Source organism: Asparagus officinalis, chromosome 5, assembly GCF_001876935.1.
Source record: "Asparagus officinalis chromosome 5, Aspof.V1, whole genome shotgun sequence".
Taxonomy (NCBI): Eukaryota; Viridiplantae; Streptophyta; class Magnoliopsida; order Asparagales; family Asparagaceae; genus Asparagus; species Asparagus officinalis.
Window position 1 is genome coordinate 2,486,308 of NC_033798.1, and position 18,959 is coordinate 2,505,266.

Consider the following 18,959-nt stretch of genomic DNA (forward strand, 5'->3'; position numbering starts at 1 on the left):
GCCAAAGACTATCCTACTGTCAAAAGTGATCAGAGGAATCTTCTTCATCCTTCTATTGGTGCCGCTATGGCTGATGGTGCCCAGTTCTCAATTGATCTTAATATGCCAACAAAGAAGGTTTTTTCTTACCCTTAGTAGCTAATATATGACAAGTTCTAAGTTTTAAATCTTGAGAGTCGCCTTTAACGACAGCTGAAAAGCAAATGCCAAATTGACAGATTATATTATGCTATTTTGAAGAATAATGCAGTGAGTGGGAGGTTGGATATAGTTCCATGATATGAAAGTGGTCAGATGAGAGGTTTGATATAGTTTTGTAGTACTGACTTGGTCATTGAAGGCAATGTAGCGGTTAACACCAGGCCTATATTACTCAGTTATTAGCAGTGACATAACATTCTTTTACATGCTTCTCTAATAGAATCAAACATAATAATTCTTCTCAACTTATTTTTTAATAGTTGATATGTTTCTTTCTTTGGATCTACTTTATCCTGGCTAACAAAATGCTGCTGTTAGTCCACTTCTAGTATCCTATGAATGTCAATAACTATTATTTACTACATGTTATTTTATTTCTACCAGATACGGAGCCATATCCTGTCCATGAGCCCTAGTGATGCCTACAAGTTGTTGGAAAGCTTGTTGTCTGCCTGGAGAGCACGGTCAGTAATTTCCTTCTACACCTGAATGTATAAATTTACTCTTAGTTATACTTTTCTACATCTTATCACAAATTTTCCATCACTGTTTTATTGATATTTTCCCTCTTGTATTGGAGATCTGATGATAATAAGATGTCAGGATGCTAGGTTTCAGTTGATTATGATGCACATTGCACACGTTTGGTATGTCATGTTGGCATTAACTAGGCCATATTTCTGATTTAGGTCCCTAAACTATTCATACCCAGGTTAACTAGTCTTTTATATTTTGGACTCCTGTTCTCTCTCAGTCATTTCCTTAGACTTCTGAGTTCTTTTCCTGTGTTCAAGTGATTTTTGTTTATTTAGAGTAGGATATGGATGACAAATAGGACATTTTTAATATTACTTTAATTCTTCCTTTTCTTGTTTTCTTGTTAAGGTAAATCTAGTTTTATGTCTTTGTTAAGCTGTTGCATTAAGGAGAGGATAATAAAAGGGAATTTCTTTTATAATGTTATATTTTGGGGACATGTTTCAAACTATGTTCCTTTTGGGGGACGAATACCCAAAAGGGAAAAAAAACCTGAAGTGTATTGCAGCTTCCTTATGTATGTGTAGTCGCTAGTTATTATTATTAATCAGTAGATTCAGTACCTTTAAGATGATGATTAAATACATATTTCTTTTTCAGATCAGCTACTTCAAAACATGTCTTTCCATGGATATATCATATTTTAGTCATCCACGGCCAATTCATCATATCTCAGGAGTCTGCTAAGCAATTGCTTGATAGCTTGCATAAGGTACAAATCTTATACTTACTGCAGGATATCATGTTGATGCATCATTTTTTGCTCTCTAGGGACGCTCTGATATGTGATAGCTAACTTACGCTTGCATTCTTTTTGCTTCGGTTTCTGCTCTTCCTCCTTATGAAATCTATAAGTGCTACTGGGGTGATGTATCCTTTTTCATGCCATTTCATAAGTTAAAAAGTTTTGTATGGTTCGGTCAATCTTGAATTAATGTTGTAATTGTTTTTAAAACAGTTTTATGCGTTCATCCACCTTTTTCTTTAAAACAATAGAGTGTGTAGAGTTATATAGCACCTTTTGTTGTATTTCTGGCCATCTTCTATACATTCCTATTTAATCTATGCTACTTGAGAAAGTCTGTGCCATGAATCCAGTTCATTTTGACGTTTTGCCCTTTTCCTTATTTGACAATCATACTACAATTGATCGATCAGAACAAATGTGCTTATCGGACATTTGATGTTTTCTGACATTAGGGAAGTTCATGGTAGTTTTATCTAATTTATAAAGTATATGGGGTTTTGCATAAAACCCCCAAAATTCATTGTAGTTTTGTGGATTATTTTTAATAGAAAAATGACCTCTAATCTTAATTCTCTGTTTTTGCAGATGACAAGCTTAAGATGTGCGGCAATTCAACCTTTATTGAATCTATCCGGTTGTCTTCAGCTCATCATGGCACAGGTTCACACTATTCTTAATCTTCCTCTTAATACAAGTGAATAATGTATTCTTCTATATAATTATAACTTGGAGTTGATATGTAAACCTTTTCCTCCATTCAGATTGATAAGGCTGGAGAAAACTTGGTTCAGGAAATGCCAGATGTGCATCATACCGATAAAAGTGATGATGAAGAAGAAGAAGATGAAGATATCGATGAGTTAGTTTATGGGGAGGAAGATAATGAGTCTCAAAGTGATAGTGATGATGAAAATTAGTTAAGAGGCATGAAACTAAAGTAGCGGTGTGGATTTACTTTTCGTCTGCGTTACAGTGTAATATCAGTTGAGCATTTTTTACGGCAGGCAATGAAGCTATGAAACTAAACTTGCTAATTGCTTTTTTCTCATGTTCACCACTGTAAAGAATTTTGTATTCTATTATCTCTTCTAATCGAAAAAGCAGCCTTGTTGTTAACTTTAAGATTCGTGTTGGAAAACAGAAGAACGTGTCATGATCTTTTAGACTTACAGATCAATAGAACCGACTATAAGATTTTCTATCTTATCTTTGACTCATTGTAACATCTAGATGCTTGTGTGTGCAACATCAATATCCAGGATAAATGAGTGAATATATAACTTTATATTAAACTTACCCATCAAATGTGTCCTTATTACCCCCCAAAACTTCTCTGACTTTAGCAAGGTCCCACTGCTCGAGCTTCAATTTACCGCTTGGCAGCTTTCAACAGAATCCAAGTGGGTGGGTGGGTGGGTGGGGGGGGGGGTGGGGGTTATGAAAGATGCAAGAAATATACAAATCACGAAGATAAGATCACGCAATAAAATACAAACCACCATTGAATAACCCCAACATTTTATCAAATACGCCGCTGTCTATCTTTGAAATTGTTACCTAAGCAAGAGACCATATAAACACTATAAATACCCATCAATGCATTCTCATTTTCCATCCAAGAAAAAAAAAAGAGTTAATTAAAAGAAAAGGAGAGAAATAAAATGGGTTCTAAGAGTTTTAGTCAAGAGATTCAGACATCAGTCTCTGCTGACAGAATGTTCAAGGCTTTTGTGATGGATTGGCATAATCTTGCTCCTAAGGTTATGCCTGATAAAGTGGAGAGTGTTAAGGCCGTTGAAGGCCAGGGTGGACCTGGAAGTATTAGGCAAATCAATTTCACCTCAGGTTTGATCATACTTTTTATTTTTATAGCAGAAGAAATAAATAAATTAGTTCCCCCCATAAAAAGAGTATGAATCATATCAGAACAGCTTACTCGCATGCGGAGTGTTGTGATAGCATACGCATTGTTTTTCAAAATCAGCGCTAATTTCTTCCAATACGCAGCGATGCCCTTCTCCTACGTCAAGGAGCGCCTAGACGCCATAGACAAAAACAAGCTCGAGTGCAAGAACACCCTACTCGAAGGTGGCGACATCGGCACCAAGATCGAGTCAGCCTGTTCTCACATGAAGTTTGTTCCAACCAGCGGCGGATGCACCGTCAAGGTCGAGACGACCTACAAGACTCTCCCCGGAGTTGCAGAGTCCGACGAGGCGAAAAAGGCTCAAGAAGGCTTGGCAGCTTCACTCAAGGCTGTAGAGAAGTATCTTGTTGAACATCCTAGTGCCTAATTAATAATAATAATGGAAACTATAAGTGTGTGCTTATGCTGTTTATGTAAGTATGAAATAATGATGGAGTGGAAGTTAAGAGAGAGAGATCAGATGGGGACGAGAGATGTTGCTGCTGTTTTTTCAAACTAGCGTTTGAGGTTGATTATGAATAAAGATGTGGGTGTAAATTACTCTATGAGCTGGCTTCATGCTTGTTGATTTACCCTCTTTGTTTTGATGTAATAATAAATGTTTGAGTGTGTGTATTAAGTATATTTATATGGTTAGTAAGTTGTAGTTTACTGTTTATGGATCCTAAACTATTAATGAAGAAGATACACATTTGCATCCATAATTGAAAATTATGTCTATATTCATGATGCATAAACAAAAAACACTTCATCATAATTAGAGTGCTTCTCTTTAGACCCCAAAATTGGACAAATTTTCAAAACCAACCTATTTGGACTTTTATTCCCAAAAAAAGACCCGTTTCACATTTATTTAGAGAAACCGACCTGGTTTCAGCCTCAGCGCTGAAACCAGGTCGGTTTTTGAAAAAAACTCTCCGAAACTTCACGGGAGTTGAACTCCCGTGAAGTTTCGTAGTTCAAAAAACTTCACGGGAGTTCAACTCCCGTGAAGTTTCGGAGAGTTTTTTTCAAAAACCGACCTGGTTTCAGCGCTGAGGCTGAAACCACACTGAGGCTGAAACCAGGTCGGTTTTTGCAATTATTTTTGAATGGGGTCGTTTTTTGGGAATAAAAGTCCAAATAGGTTGGTTTAGAAAATTTGTCCCCCCAAAATTCATCGGACCAAACTAAGTGATTTTGGACATGACACATGCATATCCATCCATTTCGGATCCAAAAAAGAAAAAAAAAACAGCTTACCCTAAAAACTCTCGTCAACGAACTTCAAATTTTCAACATCCTTCGGCTCTCCCTATCCTTCGCCCAAAATTCCCTCTCATCCACCCACTTTCAACTCCCTTCTCCCTTTTTAACTCCCCTTCCCGCCCCTCTCCTTACCACCACCCACCCCACCCCCCACCCCACCCCACCCCCACCCCCCTCCACAATGCGCAACAACAAAAACAAGATCTCCATCATCGCCGGCTCCCTCGTCCTTTCGCCGCCGTGGTCGCATGCGTCGTCGTCCTCGTCGTCAACAACAACAAGTCCGACGACGACAAGTCCCCCTCCCCTCCCTCCGGCGGCACCTCCACTCCGTAAATCCATCCAGACCGATCTGCCAGCCCGCCGCTTCCGCGACAGCTTGCCGAGGAAGAGCTCTCCAAAAGGCAGCGGGCAACGCCACGACACAAAGTCTCATCAAAGTCGCCTCGAGGTCCCATCAGAGTACCTCCGCGAGGAGTTACAACCACTCCGGCTCCTCGCGGAGGCCGCCAAGGACCCAAGAACGCCGCGCCTCGAAGACTGCCAGGCCAGCTTCGAGAACGCGATAAAGGACTACGAGCGGCGGTTGGACAGCTTCATGGGCTATCCCCCGCGACATGGCCACGTCGCCTGGGACATCAACACCGTCGTCACCAGCGCAGTTTCGAAACTATGCACGACTGCTCGGACGGCCTGGCCGACGACAAACAAGGCGGCCAAGCGCTCAAAGACGCCGCAACAAGACGCTGGAGATCGGCCGGAACGCGATGGCGATATCGCGCGAGATCGAGAAGTTCACCGGGGACTTCAACCTGTCGGACATGTTCGGGGCGCTGGCGGACAACAGGAGCGTAGGTCTCTTAGAGGGAAGAAGAGAGGCATGTGCGCCGGCGGACCTGCCGCGAGCACGGGGGAGATATGGACGAAGCCTCCGTTCGCCGTCAGAGTGGCCCAGGATGGGAGCGAGCAGTTCAGGACGATCATGGAGGGGCTGGGCGCGATGCCCAGGAAGAACAAGGAGTACGTCGTGATGTACATCAAGGAAGGGGTTTACAACGAGCACGTTGAGGTTGATCGGACCCTGAACATGCTGGTGCTCGTCGGTGATGGGCCCACCAAGACTAGGATCACCGGCAATTTGAACGTGCAGATGGGGGGCAAGATGAGTACATCCAGGACCGCGACCTTCAGTAAGTAACCGTACGCGTGCGTTCTCTGTACTGACGTGTTGCTCTAACTGATACCGCGAAACCTCACCGTAGTTGTGTTTCGTGCAGGCCGTGATGGCTGACGACTTCAATGTGCCAAAAGGACATCGGCGTGTTCGAAGCAAACACGCGGATCGGCGCAGGTGCACCAGGCGGTCGCCTTACCGCGACCGCAGTCCGACCGCTTCCGTCTCTTCAACTGCCACTCGACCTGTGGTACCAGGACACGCATCTACGCCACACCAAGCGGCAGTTCTACCGCGACTGCCAAGATCTCCGGCAACGGTCGACTTCATCTGTCCGGCGACCGCCTTCGCCATCTTCCAGAACTGCCAGATGGTCGTCAGGCTGCCGATGGAGAAGCCATGCAGAACATGCTTCGTCACCGCCCACGGCAGCAAGGAGCAGATATCCAAGACACAACTTACATCTGCACAACTGCACCATCACCGCCGACCCGCTGCTCGTCCACGAACATCCAGAGGAACCCGTCGTACCTCGCGGCGGCGTCGGAAGCCGTACGCCATGACCGTGTACCTGCAGTCGGACATCGACACCGTCATACACCCGACGGGTGGCTGGAGTGGGCCGGGGAGCCGGCCTCCTCCGCACACGTGCTTCTACGCGGAGATCGACAACGCGGGCGCGCGGCTCGAACAAGGACAACAACAGGGTGAAGTGGCAGGGGGTGAAGGAGCTGGGGCTGGACCAGGCGGAGGTCACGGTGGAGAAGTTCTTTGAGGACCCGGCTTGGCCCATGAGCACCGGGGTCCCCGTCATTAAGAACTTGATACCATCAGGGGGGCAGTAATCAGTGGGTTAATTAATTAACATTTCATTGGTTGTATTAATAATAATGACCATGTGCAAAAAGGCTTTCTATTCTGAAAAGAGAGGCGTCATTTTATTTTATTTTATTTTATTTTATTTTTTTATTCTTATTCACTTTGCCAACTCTCTGTAATAGGTTGTTGATGTATGTAGGCGAGCCCTTCCGCGTGTAAAAGTTGTACTGTTTTATGAAATTAAGCTGCAAATTGAGCTAAATAAGAAAAATATAAATAACACGTATTGACAACAGGGGTTGTTTGTTTCAAATCCTATAATTTTAGGATATTGATTTTATCATGGGATTTAAAATCCATAGGTAATTTGTTATGAGTTAGGATTCCTAAAACTTTGTTTGTTTCAACAATATTTTGAGATTTGAAATACTATAATTTGTAATATTTTTGATTGTTTCAAACTTTTTAGAATTTGAAATCCTTAATTTGTCTAACACTTTCGAAATCCACCCGACATCCCACCAAAAAAACAGGATTTCACAAATCCTTATATATAATATTTTTTTTTATTTGGGGATTTGATATTCTAAAATTTGTTTTGAAACAAACAAGTTTTATAGAATCCTAAAACCCAAAAAAACCCACTTTTTGATCCTAGAATTTGAAATCCTACCCAAATGACAATTTTTTTTTTGAAACAAACACCCCCATAAATGTCTATGAGCGTGTTAGTTTCTTTGACCAGTCATTCGCCGAGACGGTAAGATTATCGATGTGAATTTTCGAGAATAATCTTGAAATTAAGCATAAATTGATAAATAAAAAAAATAAACTGATGAAAATTGTCACGTGAACAGGTTAAAAAGAATGATAATATCGTAAGTTAATGGTGCATGATACTCTTAACAAAACTAAATGGGAAAATAAGATTTGTGTAGGTGACTCTAAAATTTTGGAATAAAGTGTATTTATTATTTTATATTTGAAACTTCAGCATATTTTCTCCATTTAAATAAATTTATGACGAAATCTGCACGCGTTTGTAAATAGTTCAGGATGGTCTTGAAAATTTTCCTTCACTTGTTCCGCCCAATCTGGAGGCAGGCTACTGCGGCCCATTATTAGCCCATTCCCCCGCGCCCATTCAACTGCTCACACTATTTCGATCCCCATGGTTTTCAAATCAATTTCTCTCTCTTTCCCCCTTTTCGAATTCTAGGGTTTCTTCTTCTCTCTCTCTCCCTGTCTCTCTCTATCCTTCGATTTCTAGGGTTTCGCGCTTCCGAACTCGAAATCTACCGCCATGTCGTTGAGGCCGAGCGAGAGGGCGGAGGTTCGCCGGAACAAGTACAAGGTGGCTGTCGACGCCGACGAGGGGCGGCGGCGGAGAGAGGACAACATGGTCGAGATCCGGAAGAACAAGAGGGAGGAGAATCTCTTGAAGAAGAGGCGAGAGGGGATGCAATCGCAAGCCTTTCCCTCTTCGACCCCCGCTCCTACAGTAGAAAAGAGGGTAGTTGATTTCACCTCAGTTTTGCTTATTTTTATTTTTATTTATTTTTTGGTGGATCTAGGGCTAGGGTTTTGATTCATTTTTTGCTGTTTTAGCTGGAGAGTTTGCCGGCGTTGGTGGCCGGCGTGTATTCAGACGATAAGAATTCACAGCTTGAAGCTACAACACAATTCAGGAAATTGCTATCTATAGGTACTGAGATTACTTATTGATTTTGTAATGTTTTTTCTCTCACTATTTTACTTTTGTGCTTTTGGTTGAGAAACTGAAGGAAGATCTAATGTTTATTGGGGAGTAGAAAAAAAGAAAAAGAAAAAGAGAGAACGAATTGTTGGCTTGGTGGGTAACTATATAATGATTATGGCTTAGTGGGTAGTTAAAAGGTAGATAATACTTTAAGGAGAAACAAAATTTTTGGGGATTATTTGGTGTAGTGAATTGAATTCACCCAGACAATTATTAAATTTGAAAGGCAAATAGTGCTTACGGATTAGTGGGTTATTTAACAAGGGCTAACTTACGGTATTTGTCAGAGAGATGTCCCCCAATCGAGGAGGTTATCCATTCTGGTGTTGTTCCCCGGTTTGTGGAGTTCCTTGTCAGAGAGGATTTTCCTCAATTACAGGTGAGAGGGTTTTTCACTTTGTTTATATAGTCTGCCTATTGGTTTTTCACTTTGTGAAATGGTTAAAGGGTATCTGACTTGTGTTTGAGCAGTTCGAAGCGGCTTGGGCTCTTACTAATATTGCTTCGGGGACTTCCGAGAACACTAAGGTTGTGATTGATCATGGTGCTGTGCCTATCTTTGTTAGGCTTCTTGCTTCGCCGAGTGATGATGTTAGAGAACAGGTAGGTGTTTTTGTTGGAATTATGTAAATAATAATGTTATTTTGATTGTACCATTTGTTTTGAAGAATAGGAATATTTGAAAAACTTTAGGAGGAAATTAATGCTCATCAGAATTTTCATTTCTCCCTACTTCCAAAGTGAAACTACGAGTTGGAGATATATCCGAGTGGAAAATTCATTGAGCATACTGTATCATGAATGTTTTTGAAATCTCATTATGAGTTTGATTCAAGCACTTAGGGCAGAGTCGTGTTATTTTGTATGGCTAATGGACACACACAAGATTTTCGTGCTTCAACCTCACTAGAAGGCTACAAGGCGTCAAAAATGACGATTATCCAAAATATAGACATGAATCAGATTCCGTTTGTATAAATATTTGGCTGAATATAAATATGTTGCTTTTTTTGCTATTCATTTATGCAAGTACCTAATTTTAATAAATTGATGGACAAAAAAATAAGTTCTCATTAGAAGGAGCTCAACATACTCCCTTTTCTGAGTAATTTTGTGATCAAGGTTGACAAACTCCTAAATGTTAGACACAGATGGGTATTGATGTCTTGTCTAGCTATGTCGGATGGACAATGCCAAAATTTGTCGTGATAAGTGTCCTAAATGTGCATAAAAGCTCTAGACTACAAAGCATTTTATGTTTTACTCCTCTTCAGAAAGGGAAAAAGAAAAGAAAAGAAAAGAAAAGGACTTACTCCTCTTCATATAGGTTTTTTCTTTCAAGTTTTGTTTCTTAGAATTTTAGGAAAAATAATATTTTCAATGTGTGAATATAAAAGGACTCTGTTGGAATATTGTGTTTGCAGAGAAGAGAAGTTTAGGTTACATTGTTTACTTACTATTGAAGTTATTGACTTTCCATGTAGGTTAAGCTTATCACTGTCTTAAGATATTCTTGATTTAAATAATTTTTTACATGAACCAAAATGGGACATCATAGTAATAGTTATTGGTGAGGGGGCAAAGAAAGATTTAATAAGGAAAAAGAGAAAGGACAAAAAGTGAAACTATTATTAAGAAAATTTATCAAAAATTAGAGCACACATTTATTAAAAAATTCTATGTTTTTTGAACACTTCTGATAACTTTATTCAATAAAATCTTTTGCACATTAACCCACTCAGGAAGAAATCAGATTCCTCTAAGAGTTAATAAATTTTAAACAGGACCTGATCCATATTTTTATTTTGCAGCTTATGGAATGCCCCTCTTCACATGATAAAAATTGTAACATTGTTACATAAAATTCGAATATTTTTATAAGTCTATTTACAATGTGCATTTGTTTATATATTTGTTTTACATATCATTAAAACTTTTTAAAATAAAAACTGTTAAGCTTATACTTTTCTCTTTGGAGTATAAGATTCACTTAATGCTTAGAATTCTTCATGTTGCTCATTCACATGTTATCATCATCTCATATTCAACATTTTAATGCTCAATTAACTTTATACTATCGTTACATAGGCTGTCTGGGCTTTGGGCAATGTTGCTGGTGATTCCCCAAAATGTCGAGACCTTGTTCTTGCTAGTGGTGCATTGATGCCATTACTGGCTCAGTTGAATGAGCATGCTAAGCTTTCCATGTTGCGGAATGCCACCTGGACGTTATCAAACTTCTGCAGAGGAAAGCCTCAACCGCCTTTTGAGCAGGTGTACTGCATGTTTTGTGTCTTTTATGTTTATATACTTTTCCTGTGACTTTAATCCTAAATTAAAGCTTGCCTTTTGGTGTTATTGGGAATAGACAAAACCTGCTCTTCCTGCTCTAGAGCGTCTCATCAATTCAAATGATGAGGAAGTTCTCACTGATGCTTGTTGGGCTTTGTCATACTTATCTGATGGCACAAATGATAAAATCCAAGCTGTTATTGAAGCTGGTGTTTGCCCTCGGCTTGTGGAGCTTCTTCTGTATGTATAATCTTATGTTTCTTTCTTCTTGCTTACCCGGTGGTGCTCTCTAGTTTGAACTACTGTAATATATTTTGTTTGAATGTTTGTGTGCAGCCATCCTTCACCTTCAGTGCTTATCCCTGCTCTTCGTACTGTTGGAAACATTGTCACTGGAGATGATGTTCAGACACAGGTATGTAGTGTTTCTAACTAATTGCTTCTTTGTTTTGAATATTTCTCTGTTTGACAATCACCTGGTTGGTATACTCATATATGTTTGTGGTAAAGAAGTTCTTTGTAAATGTTCAATTTTTTCGAGGAATGGACCATATTATTTTACATGTTAAAATTAATATAAAATTATAATCTTTGATCCTTAGCATAACTTTGGAGTTTTTGTGTAATGGATAGAGAGACTTAATTTAAGATGGTATCAAAGCAACCCAGGTCCAAATCCCACCGGCCACGGATTTAAATCGAATTTTCTAAAATTGATACCGCTATGTGAGTCCAAGTCTTGGCCCATAAAAAGGGCATTCAACCAGCTGTGACATTTTAGAATATAAAAATATAAATCTCAACCATCACCATAACTTTTGGAGTTTTTGTGTAATGGTTAGAGGAACATGTAATGCATATATTTTGTGTTTAATATGTTGAGTTGTATTGTCTGTTTCTCGTACATGATAGTTGTTTTGATTTGTCATGGTTGCTTCCATGCACTCCCTACTATGAATCCTATCAAACAGTTTAAAATGATTTGAAAAAAAAAGAAGTTTTGTTGGACATTTTTCAGAGGTGCAAGCCTCATTGCGTCTCATGCGCCTTGCAAGGCATGGCGGTAGCGAAACGCTCCACATCTGATGCGGCAGCACCTTTTAGTGCCCCGCAAGCATCCTGGCCAAGGGCGCTTTGCACAAGGTGCATGCAAGGCATAGTCTTGTATATTTTTGTCATTTAACGTTTCTACTGGGTCTTTATACCCGATGACTCACATCCCAAATAAAATGAACCCGTTAGGCATTAGGTTATTTTACTCGCCCAACTAAGGACCCTAATTTGTAATTTGTTCTCCTTTTCTATTTGATTTGCTTCAGTAATATTTTGATTTGACTTTTGATTTGTAAAATTATGAAATCTACTCATTAGTATTATGTTGAGCGTGTTAGCATTATGAATTAAGACCTTATTATGAATTTCGGTAGTAGATATCATTAATTTTGACATTTTTTATGTGAAATTTCAAAAACATGATTGTATATCTTGAAAAATCATGTGTGCGATGTGTGCCTCGCTTCAGTTGGGTGCATTCATCGCGTTGCGCCTTGCACATATGTGTGTAAAGGGACTTCTACACACCACATTGTGCATCGCACATCGATAACACTGCTGCGCAAGAATTATCTAGGATTTAGAGTTCCTCTGCAAATTCGTGGATTTTGCATGAGCACAAGTCAGCATTTTACAGAAAAGTTTGGATCCCTCCTGGCATTAATCCTCAAATTTTCATGCGAGTATCATTCCTTTGTAGCGTGTCAGTGACTTCCATTTTCCTTTTTTGGGGATATAATGAAACATCTCTTTCTAATATAACCTCGTCTTTTTGCCTTCAGTGAAATCATGTTGCAAGCTCTACTGTTGCCACTAATGTTGTCGTCCCATCAGTAATGTCTTCCCTAATGTTGTACTGTCAGTAATGTTGTCCCTAATGTTGTCAGTTGTCACATCAGTACTGTTGCTAATGTTGTCGTGACACTAAATGCATCAGGCTAGTCATTGTTTCCAACCCTACCTGGCTGCCTTAATGCCTCCATCTCCATGGTGGTTCCAGCCACAACCACCATGATACTATAATGATGTCGACAACCCTTCTTTGCTTCTTCCTCGCACCATAGACCATTGAACAAAAGCTACATTAGGAAGTCAAACTGTTGGCAGTTTTCAAGTGGAAATGTTAGTTTTTAAAAAATGTTCCAAGTTATGATGTATCAACTTCTTAGGAAGCAGGGGACAGGGGATGTGATTCTAGAGAATGCTGTATTTTTTCATACATACAACTCAAATGATTGTAGGTTGCCTGTTGACATGTGGTCTGAGGTTATGCATGATCAAGGGAGGCTCCTCTTCTCAAATTTTTTGGTGATGCAGATACCTTAATTTGTCTTACTAGCTATATGGTAGGACGATCAGTTGATATCCTGTATGTCCCTTGAACTCCATGGAGTATTCGTCATAAGATGCCCAAAATTTTAATGGAAAAGCTTGGATGATCATGAACATTTTGGGCACTTTAGTTCCTTTTTATAACTTAAAATGGTGATACTAGATGCATATATGCTCATTCTCTGGTTTATCCCCATATTATGAGGCTTGCCTTGTGTGCCTTTAAATGTCTAGTTGGATGCCGGACTCTAGCCATTTGGCCGAGTCACCTAAAATTCTCTAAGATGGATTACATAGGCTTGGATACCTTAGTTTATCATTCTTCTTTCGATGTAAGATGATCAGCACTTCATGCTGAAAGCCCCAGAAACCCACTAGAGATATGGAAGTTTTGAAGTAAACACCAGATGTGTAGCTTTTGCGAACTTATTTTATATGAAAAGCTTTGGTAGCTACCAAGCTATTTGATTTCTTGTGCATTTTATTTGTAAGTACGTGTGTAGCTTATAGAACTGTGGGCCCTATTAGGCCGAACTAAATCTTAATTTGATGTTTGTCTTGGGACTTACATAGTGTATGCAAGGTTGTGCCACTTTGTTTCTTTTTGTATATTTTATCATAACTTCTGTACTTTATGGGTTTTTAAACCTTCATATTAAGATTTTTGAACTGAATGATAAATCATGATAAAGATTTCTGGTGAAAACATAACATTTCTCAATATTGGGCTTAATTGCAATATCGATATTATTTTATTTTATCTTTTCAAAATTTCCCCATGAGAACCTAGAGGCATTTATTGTTACTGTTATTTTTTGTAGTCATGTCAATTAACACGAGCTACACATTACTTTTTACATGCTTTTTGCTAGTCTGGATTCTTACTATCATCTTTTGGTGCAAGTGCTAATTCGTTGCATTTTGAAGCATGTTTTTGTTTCTGTTTGTAGTGTATAATCAACTCACAATCACAAGAAGAGCATCAAGAAAGAAGCTTGTTGGACCATTTCAAACATTACTGCTGGAAATAAGGATCAGATACAGGTAAGGATAAAGTTTCTCCATTTTTCTCATATATATATAGTAAAGCTTCTATAAACTTAAGTGGATAGAAGCACTTGTCCAACAACTCTTTTATCCATTAGATTTGCTTTGAGATTTGTGCTAGCATGTGATGCAAATCAATGCACACATTTCAAAGATATTCTTCATGTTTTGCACAAATCTCAAAGCAAATCTAATGGATAAAAGAGTTGTTGGACAAGTGCTTTTATCCACTTAAGTTTATAGAAGCTTTACTATGGGTGTGTGTGTGTCTCTCTCTATATATAGAGAGAGAGAGCAATATAGAGGAACTTGATACCAAGCACAAGTTTTTGTACTTGGTAGTGAGGTGGCACATTCTCATCCGCTCATTCAAATGGGGACCACATTCACATGGATTAGAGAGAGGACATGAATGGACCATCTCACTACCAAGCACAAAATTTGTGTTTGGTACAAAGTTCCTATATTTTTCTCATATATATATATATATATATAGAGTAGAACTTGTGTCAACTTAAGTGGATAGTGAATAGTGTGTCCACCAAACTAGAGAGAAATGGATATGCTTGGTACCAAGCACAAATTTTGTGCTTGGTAGTGAGGTGTCATATTCCCATCCACTCGTTCCAATTCCAACCACTACCCAACCCATGTGAATGTGGGCTCCGATTTCAATGAGTAGAGGGGAATATGACACCTCACCTACCGAGCACAAAAACTTATGCTTGGTACCAAGCATACCCTTTTTTCTCATATATATGTATATATATAGCTTCTAGAACTGATCAAATTTAACAAATAACTTTAGTATCCATTTTATTTTAGAAGACGACGACATTTTAACCATAAATTAATTTACATTGCCAAAAAAAAGGCATGACTTTTTTCTTACAAGTAATTGACATCGTAATGTGTAGAGTATGCTTACAGATAAGCTGCATTTTGGAAGGTATATTCCATAAAAAGCTTTATTGGAACATGAAAAGTAGATTAGCAAGAAAATATGTGAAAATTCAGATGTTTTTGCATGTTTTGTACTGACTAGTTATTATTATTGTTGACGTAGGGATTTACAAAATCAAAATTTAGGCTAGATGATCTTTATTTACAAGGTGCAAGATTGAATAAGGAATCATTCCCTGTTGGGCACGTAATGTGTAGAGTATGCTTACAGATAAGCTGCATTTTGGAAGGTATATTCCATGTTAAGCTTTATTTAAACATGAAAAGTAGATTAGCAAGAAAATATGTGAAAATTCAGATGTTATTGCATGTTTTGTACTGACTAGTTACTTACTATTATTGTTGACGTAGGGATTTACAAAATCAAAATTTAGGCTAGATGATCTTTATTTACGAGGTGCAAGATTGAATAAGGAATCATTCCCTGTTCAGATTTTTTTGCATGTTTTGTACTGACTAGTTACTTATTATTATTGTTGACATAGGGATTTACAAAATCAAAATTTAGGCTAGATGATCTTTATTTACGAGGTGCGAGATTGAATAAGGAAGCATTCCCTGTTGGGTGTGTGCCTTCTTGATTGTGTACAATACACCGCGACAATCCTCTCTTATCTTTTGCATACTGATTAGTGATTACTATGGAAAGTTAACTTGCATGAATTTAAATATTAGGTTGTTATTGCTGCGGAATGCCCGACATTACTGGTTCTCTGCTGGAACTAACATTTAATTTTTTTTATTAAATTATTTTAGGAAAAATCATTTTATCAAAATTTAAATATATAGGATCCCCCCTTAAGAGGGAGCAACATGAAACAAAGGAATTACCCTTGACGTCTATGCACCTGCTCGATTGTGTATAACGGATCATGTTGTTCTTTTATCTTATTGCTATGGAAAATTTGACTTGCATTTTTTATTGAAATACTAGGCCATTATTGGTGCCGATATCATTGGTCCTCTTGTACACTTGCTTCAAACTGCTGAATTTGACATTAAGAAAGAGGCGGCATGGGCCATCTCCAATGCTACTTCAGGTGGAACACATGATCAAATAAAGTACGTTACGTCATTAAAAGACAGTAGAATTCTACATTTGTGTTCTGTCTGTAACCTTTTTAACATGTTATATTGTGGCATAATATGGATAGGTATTTAGTTAGTCAAGGCTGCATCAAACCCTTGTGTGATCTCCTGGTTTGTCCAGATCCTAGAATTGTTACCGTTTGTTTAGAAGGGCTTGAGAACATTCTGAAGGTTGGCGAAGCTGAGAAAAACTTGGGTACCAGTGGAGGAGTTAATCTGTATGCTCAGATGATTGATGAAGCTGAAGGTTTAGAAAAAATTGAGAATCTCCAGAGCCATGACAATACTGAAATCTATGAGAAAGCTGTGAAGATTCTTGAAACTTATTGGTTGGAGGAAGATGATGAGGCTATGCCAACAGGCGATGCTGGTGCTCAAACTGGATTTCAGTTTGGCGAGCAGGTTTCTGTTCCTTCTGGCGGATTCAAGTTCGGCTAAAGGTATGCAATTTCATGTTTTTGTTTACTCGTTTGTTAACTGTTTGGTATGTTTAGCAGAAGTGATTTGGTTTCTCAAATAGTGCCTTATAGATCAATCTTTTTCTTGTTAGATGAGGGAATATTGTTAGTTGAGGGAATATTAGATCCATGGTTGAAGCGTGTTTTAAATTAGGGTTAATTGTAAATAGACCTCTGTACTATTGCCAGATTGTGGATGGACCCCTCGTACTTTAGTGCTGTAGATAAAACCCCTTGGATTCTTAACTCTGATAACTTCACAAGTCGCATGAAGGGATCATAAACTGAAACATACAATCTTCATAAATTGATTTACTTACTATAAACTTGCATAATGATCAACGCGTATAAGAAATTTAAATGGGAAAACTAATGAAATTGAGAATCCAAAGGGGTCTATCTTCAACAATCGAAGTGCATGGGGTCTATCCGCATTTGGTGATAGTACAGGGGCATTCTTCAGTTAACCCTTTACATTAATCACCTAGTTCATGGGGATAGATTTAATTCTCTTTTTTTTTTAATAGTAAGCTTCTAGCAAGCACAGTCCATGCTAGTTTAGATGCCTCCGGTTTATAGTGGTTTTAAGTATTATCAAACTGTAGGTTTTCGTAGTTCTAAGGTGAGCGAGTATGGTTCTGCAGAGTTATGTTTCATCTACTGAAGTTATGTTTATACCATGCAGCGTTGTTTGCGCGCTGAGAATGCTCTTGGCGACACAGTTGGCAAGAGTTCAGTCAGTGATCAAGTCCTGTTGTCGTGTGGGGTTGGGTCAGGTCACTTGGGTCAAGTCCGGTCAAGTCACTTGTCGATGCATGGTATTTTTTTTTGTACCAGTATCAAGGTCAGGTATCAGCCTAAATTATTACTATTATGGGAAGGTGAAGAAAGATTGAAAAAGCCGGAGAGCTTATGTTTTGCCGCAGACGATGAGATATCGTTTGTTCATTATTTTGTGAAAGCATTATTATTATTTTTTCCATGTTTTATTTGGAACGTATTTTCTTTTGAAAGAGTCTAGCAACCTAAAACTCTTTCTAAGGCAGGCAGACGGAGTATATGATTTATTGCAGTTTATTTGTAGTTCGTTGGTCAACGGGTGATATTTGCTTCCTAGGATCTACTTGTATGATAATTGTTTCTATGGTGCACTCCTTTTATTTATTTATTTTGGACCTCAGTTATGTGCATAGTTGTATTCTTAATCTCTGGTGCTCAGTATCCTGCAGGACTCTTTTTTGTTGTTTTGGTTCATGCTCCCATGATGGAAATTAATGATCCAGCTCGCTGGTTAACCGCCGCCAATTCTCTTTTATGTAGGAATGTACTTTTCGCAAACTTGGGGGCATTTAAATGCTTGTTTTAACGACTTTAGGGTATTTTTAGTGTCAGTTTTAAAAACTTTTACGGTATTTAAGTGGGAGTCTTAAAATTCTAGAATATCTAAGTGCTGATTTTAAAAACTTGATATTAGTTAATTGCAACTTTTAAGAATTTTAAGGTATTTAAATACTGCTAAAAACATGTGAGGGTATACGCGAGCAAGTTATAAAAAATTCACAGGCGAACGAAGTTACTCAACCCCAAAGGTTCCAACTTATAAACGCCAAATTACCTCCTGAATCCGAATAAATCCAACGCTTAAAGCGACAGCGTAAGGAGTTGTCAGCTTTATTTTTCCACCCAAAATAATAATGGGGCTGTTTGGATGCCTTTAGGAAACTAGAGTATTTATGACATAAAATAAAAAGTGGTTATCCATCTCATCACTTTCCATTGAGTGTTTACCTTGTTTGGTTAGGAATCTTTGTGAATCCTATAATAATAGTATTACATTGTTTGGATAGTATAATGTAAACTAGAGTATTTATGACACAATGAAAAGTGGTTATCCACCTCACCACTTTCTACAATGTTTTGATTTTTTATTATTATTTTGGACAAATTTATGATATTGTGTAAGCTTTCCAACAAAATCACTCCAAAATTTGGTGATTTTGCTTTCGATGACACATCCTCAAAAGTTATAAGCTTTTCATGTAAAAAAGAATTTAAACAAACAATGCAAAGTGATGAAAACTGACATTGTGACCCACTTTTTTATACTTTTCATCCTTTTACATGATAAAAACATACAACCAAACAGCCCCTAATATACAAATTCACATGTTACTAGCTATAAGAGCCTGAGGCCCTCGGTCCTCCCCATTTTGCCAAAAACGTCATAAGCAAATTAAAAATTACAGATCCGCACGCACCTCCCACTCGATAATTACGAAAGAAATCAGGGTCTGATATGACTAAACTCCCTA

The 18,959-nt window shown here is 38.4% G+C and overlaps 3 protein-coding genes and 1 pseudogene across 3 annotated transcripts in view; all 4 read left to right on the plus strand.

The window, feature by feature from the left end:
• The window catches only part of LOC109839878 (WD repeat-containing protein 43), a 7,625-nt gene extending 5,017 nt beyond the window's left edge, over positions 1-2,608 (plus strand). Inside the window, exons 9-13 of the mRNA XM_020408326.1 lie at positions 1-117; positions 586-665; positions 1,339-1,450; positions 2,072-2,146; positions 2,248-2,608. The exon at positions 1-117 is cut by the window's left edge and continues 56 nt beyond it. Coding sequence (XP_020263915.1) covers positions 1-117; positions 586-665; positions 1,339-1,450; positions 2,072-2,146; positions 2,248-2,403 — 540 coding nt within the window. The 3' untranslated portion in view covers positions 2,404-2,608. The remainder of the gene's footprint in view (positions 118-585; positions 666-1,338; positions 1,451-2,071; positions 2,147-2,247) is intronic.
• LOC109841016 (pathogenesis-related protein 1-like) lies at positions 3,088-4,024 on the plus strand. The gene is made up of 2 exons (XM_020409857.1): positions 3,088-3,331; positions 3,494-4,024. The coding sequence occupies exons 1-2, from the start codon at positions 3,148-3,150 to the stop codon at positions 3,778-3,780; spliced, it is 471 nt and encodes a 156-aa protein (XP_020265446.1). The 5' UTR covers positions 3,088-3,147; the 3' UTR covers positions 3,781-4,024.
• On the plus strand, positions 4,843-6,873 carry LOC109839881 (probable pectinesterase/pectinesterase inhibitor 58). The gene is made up of 3 exons (XM_020408329.1): positions 4,843-5,851; positions 5,940-6,012; positions 6,837-6,873. Exons 1-3 carry the CDS (start codon positions 4,843-4,845, stop codon positions 6,871-6,873), a joined length of 1,119 nt encoding a protein of 372 aa, XP_020263918.1.
• On the plus strand, positions 7,759-17,837 carry LOC109841017 (annotated as a pseudogene).

What these genes read in the sequence shown, in the direction of transcription:
- LOC109839881 (XM_020408329.1), top strand. Translation starts at nt 4,843, where the DNA reads ATGCGCAACAACAAAAACAAGATCTCCATCATCGCCGGCTCCCTCGTC. An exon ending in ATCCAGGACCGCGACCTTCA is followed by an intron (nt 5,852 to 5,939) that starts GTAAGTAACCGT and finishes GTTTCGTGCAGG; the next exon opens with CCGTGATGGCTGACGACTTC. An exon ending in AAACACGCGGATCGGCGCAG is followed by an intron (nt 6,013 to 6,836) that starts GTGCACCAGGCG and finishes TCTCTGTAATAG; the next exon opens with GTTGTTGATGTATGTAGGCG.
- LOC109841016 (XM_020409857.1), top strand. Translation starts at nt 3,148, where the DNA reads ATGGGTTCTAAGAGTTTTAGTCAAGAGATTCAGACATCAGTCTCTGCT. An exon ending in GCAAATCAATTTCACCTCAG is followed by an intron (nt 3,332 to 3,493) that starts GTTTGATCATAC and finishes TCCAATACGCAG; the next exon opens with CGATGCCCTTCTCCTACGTC.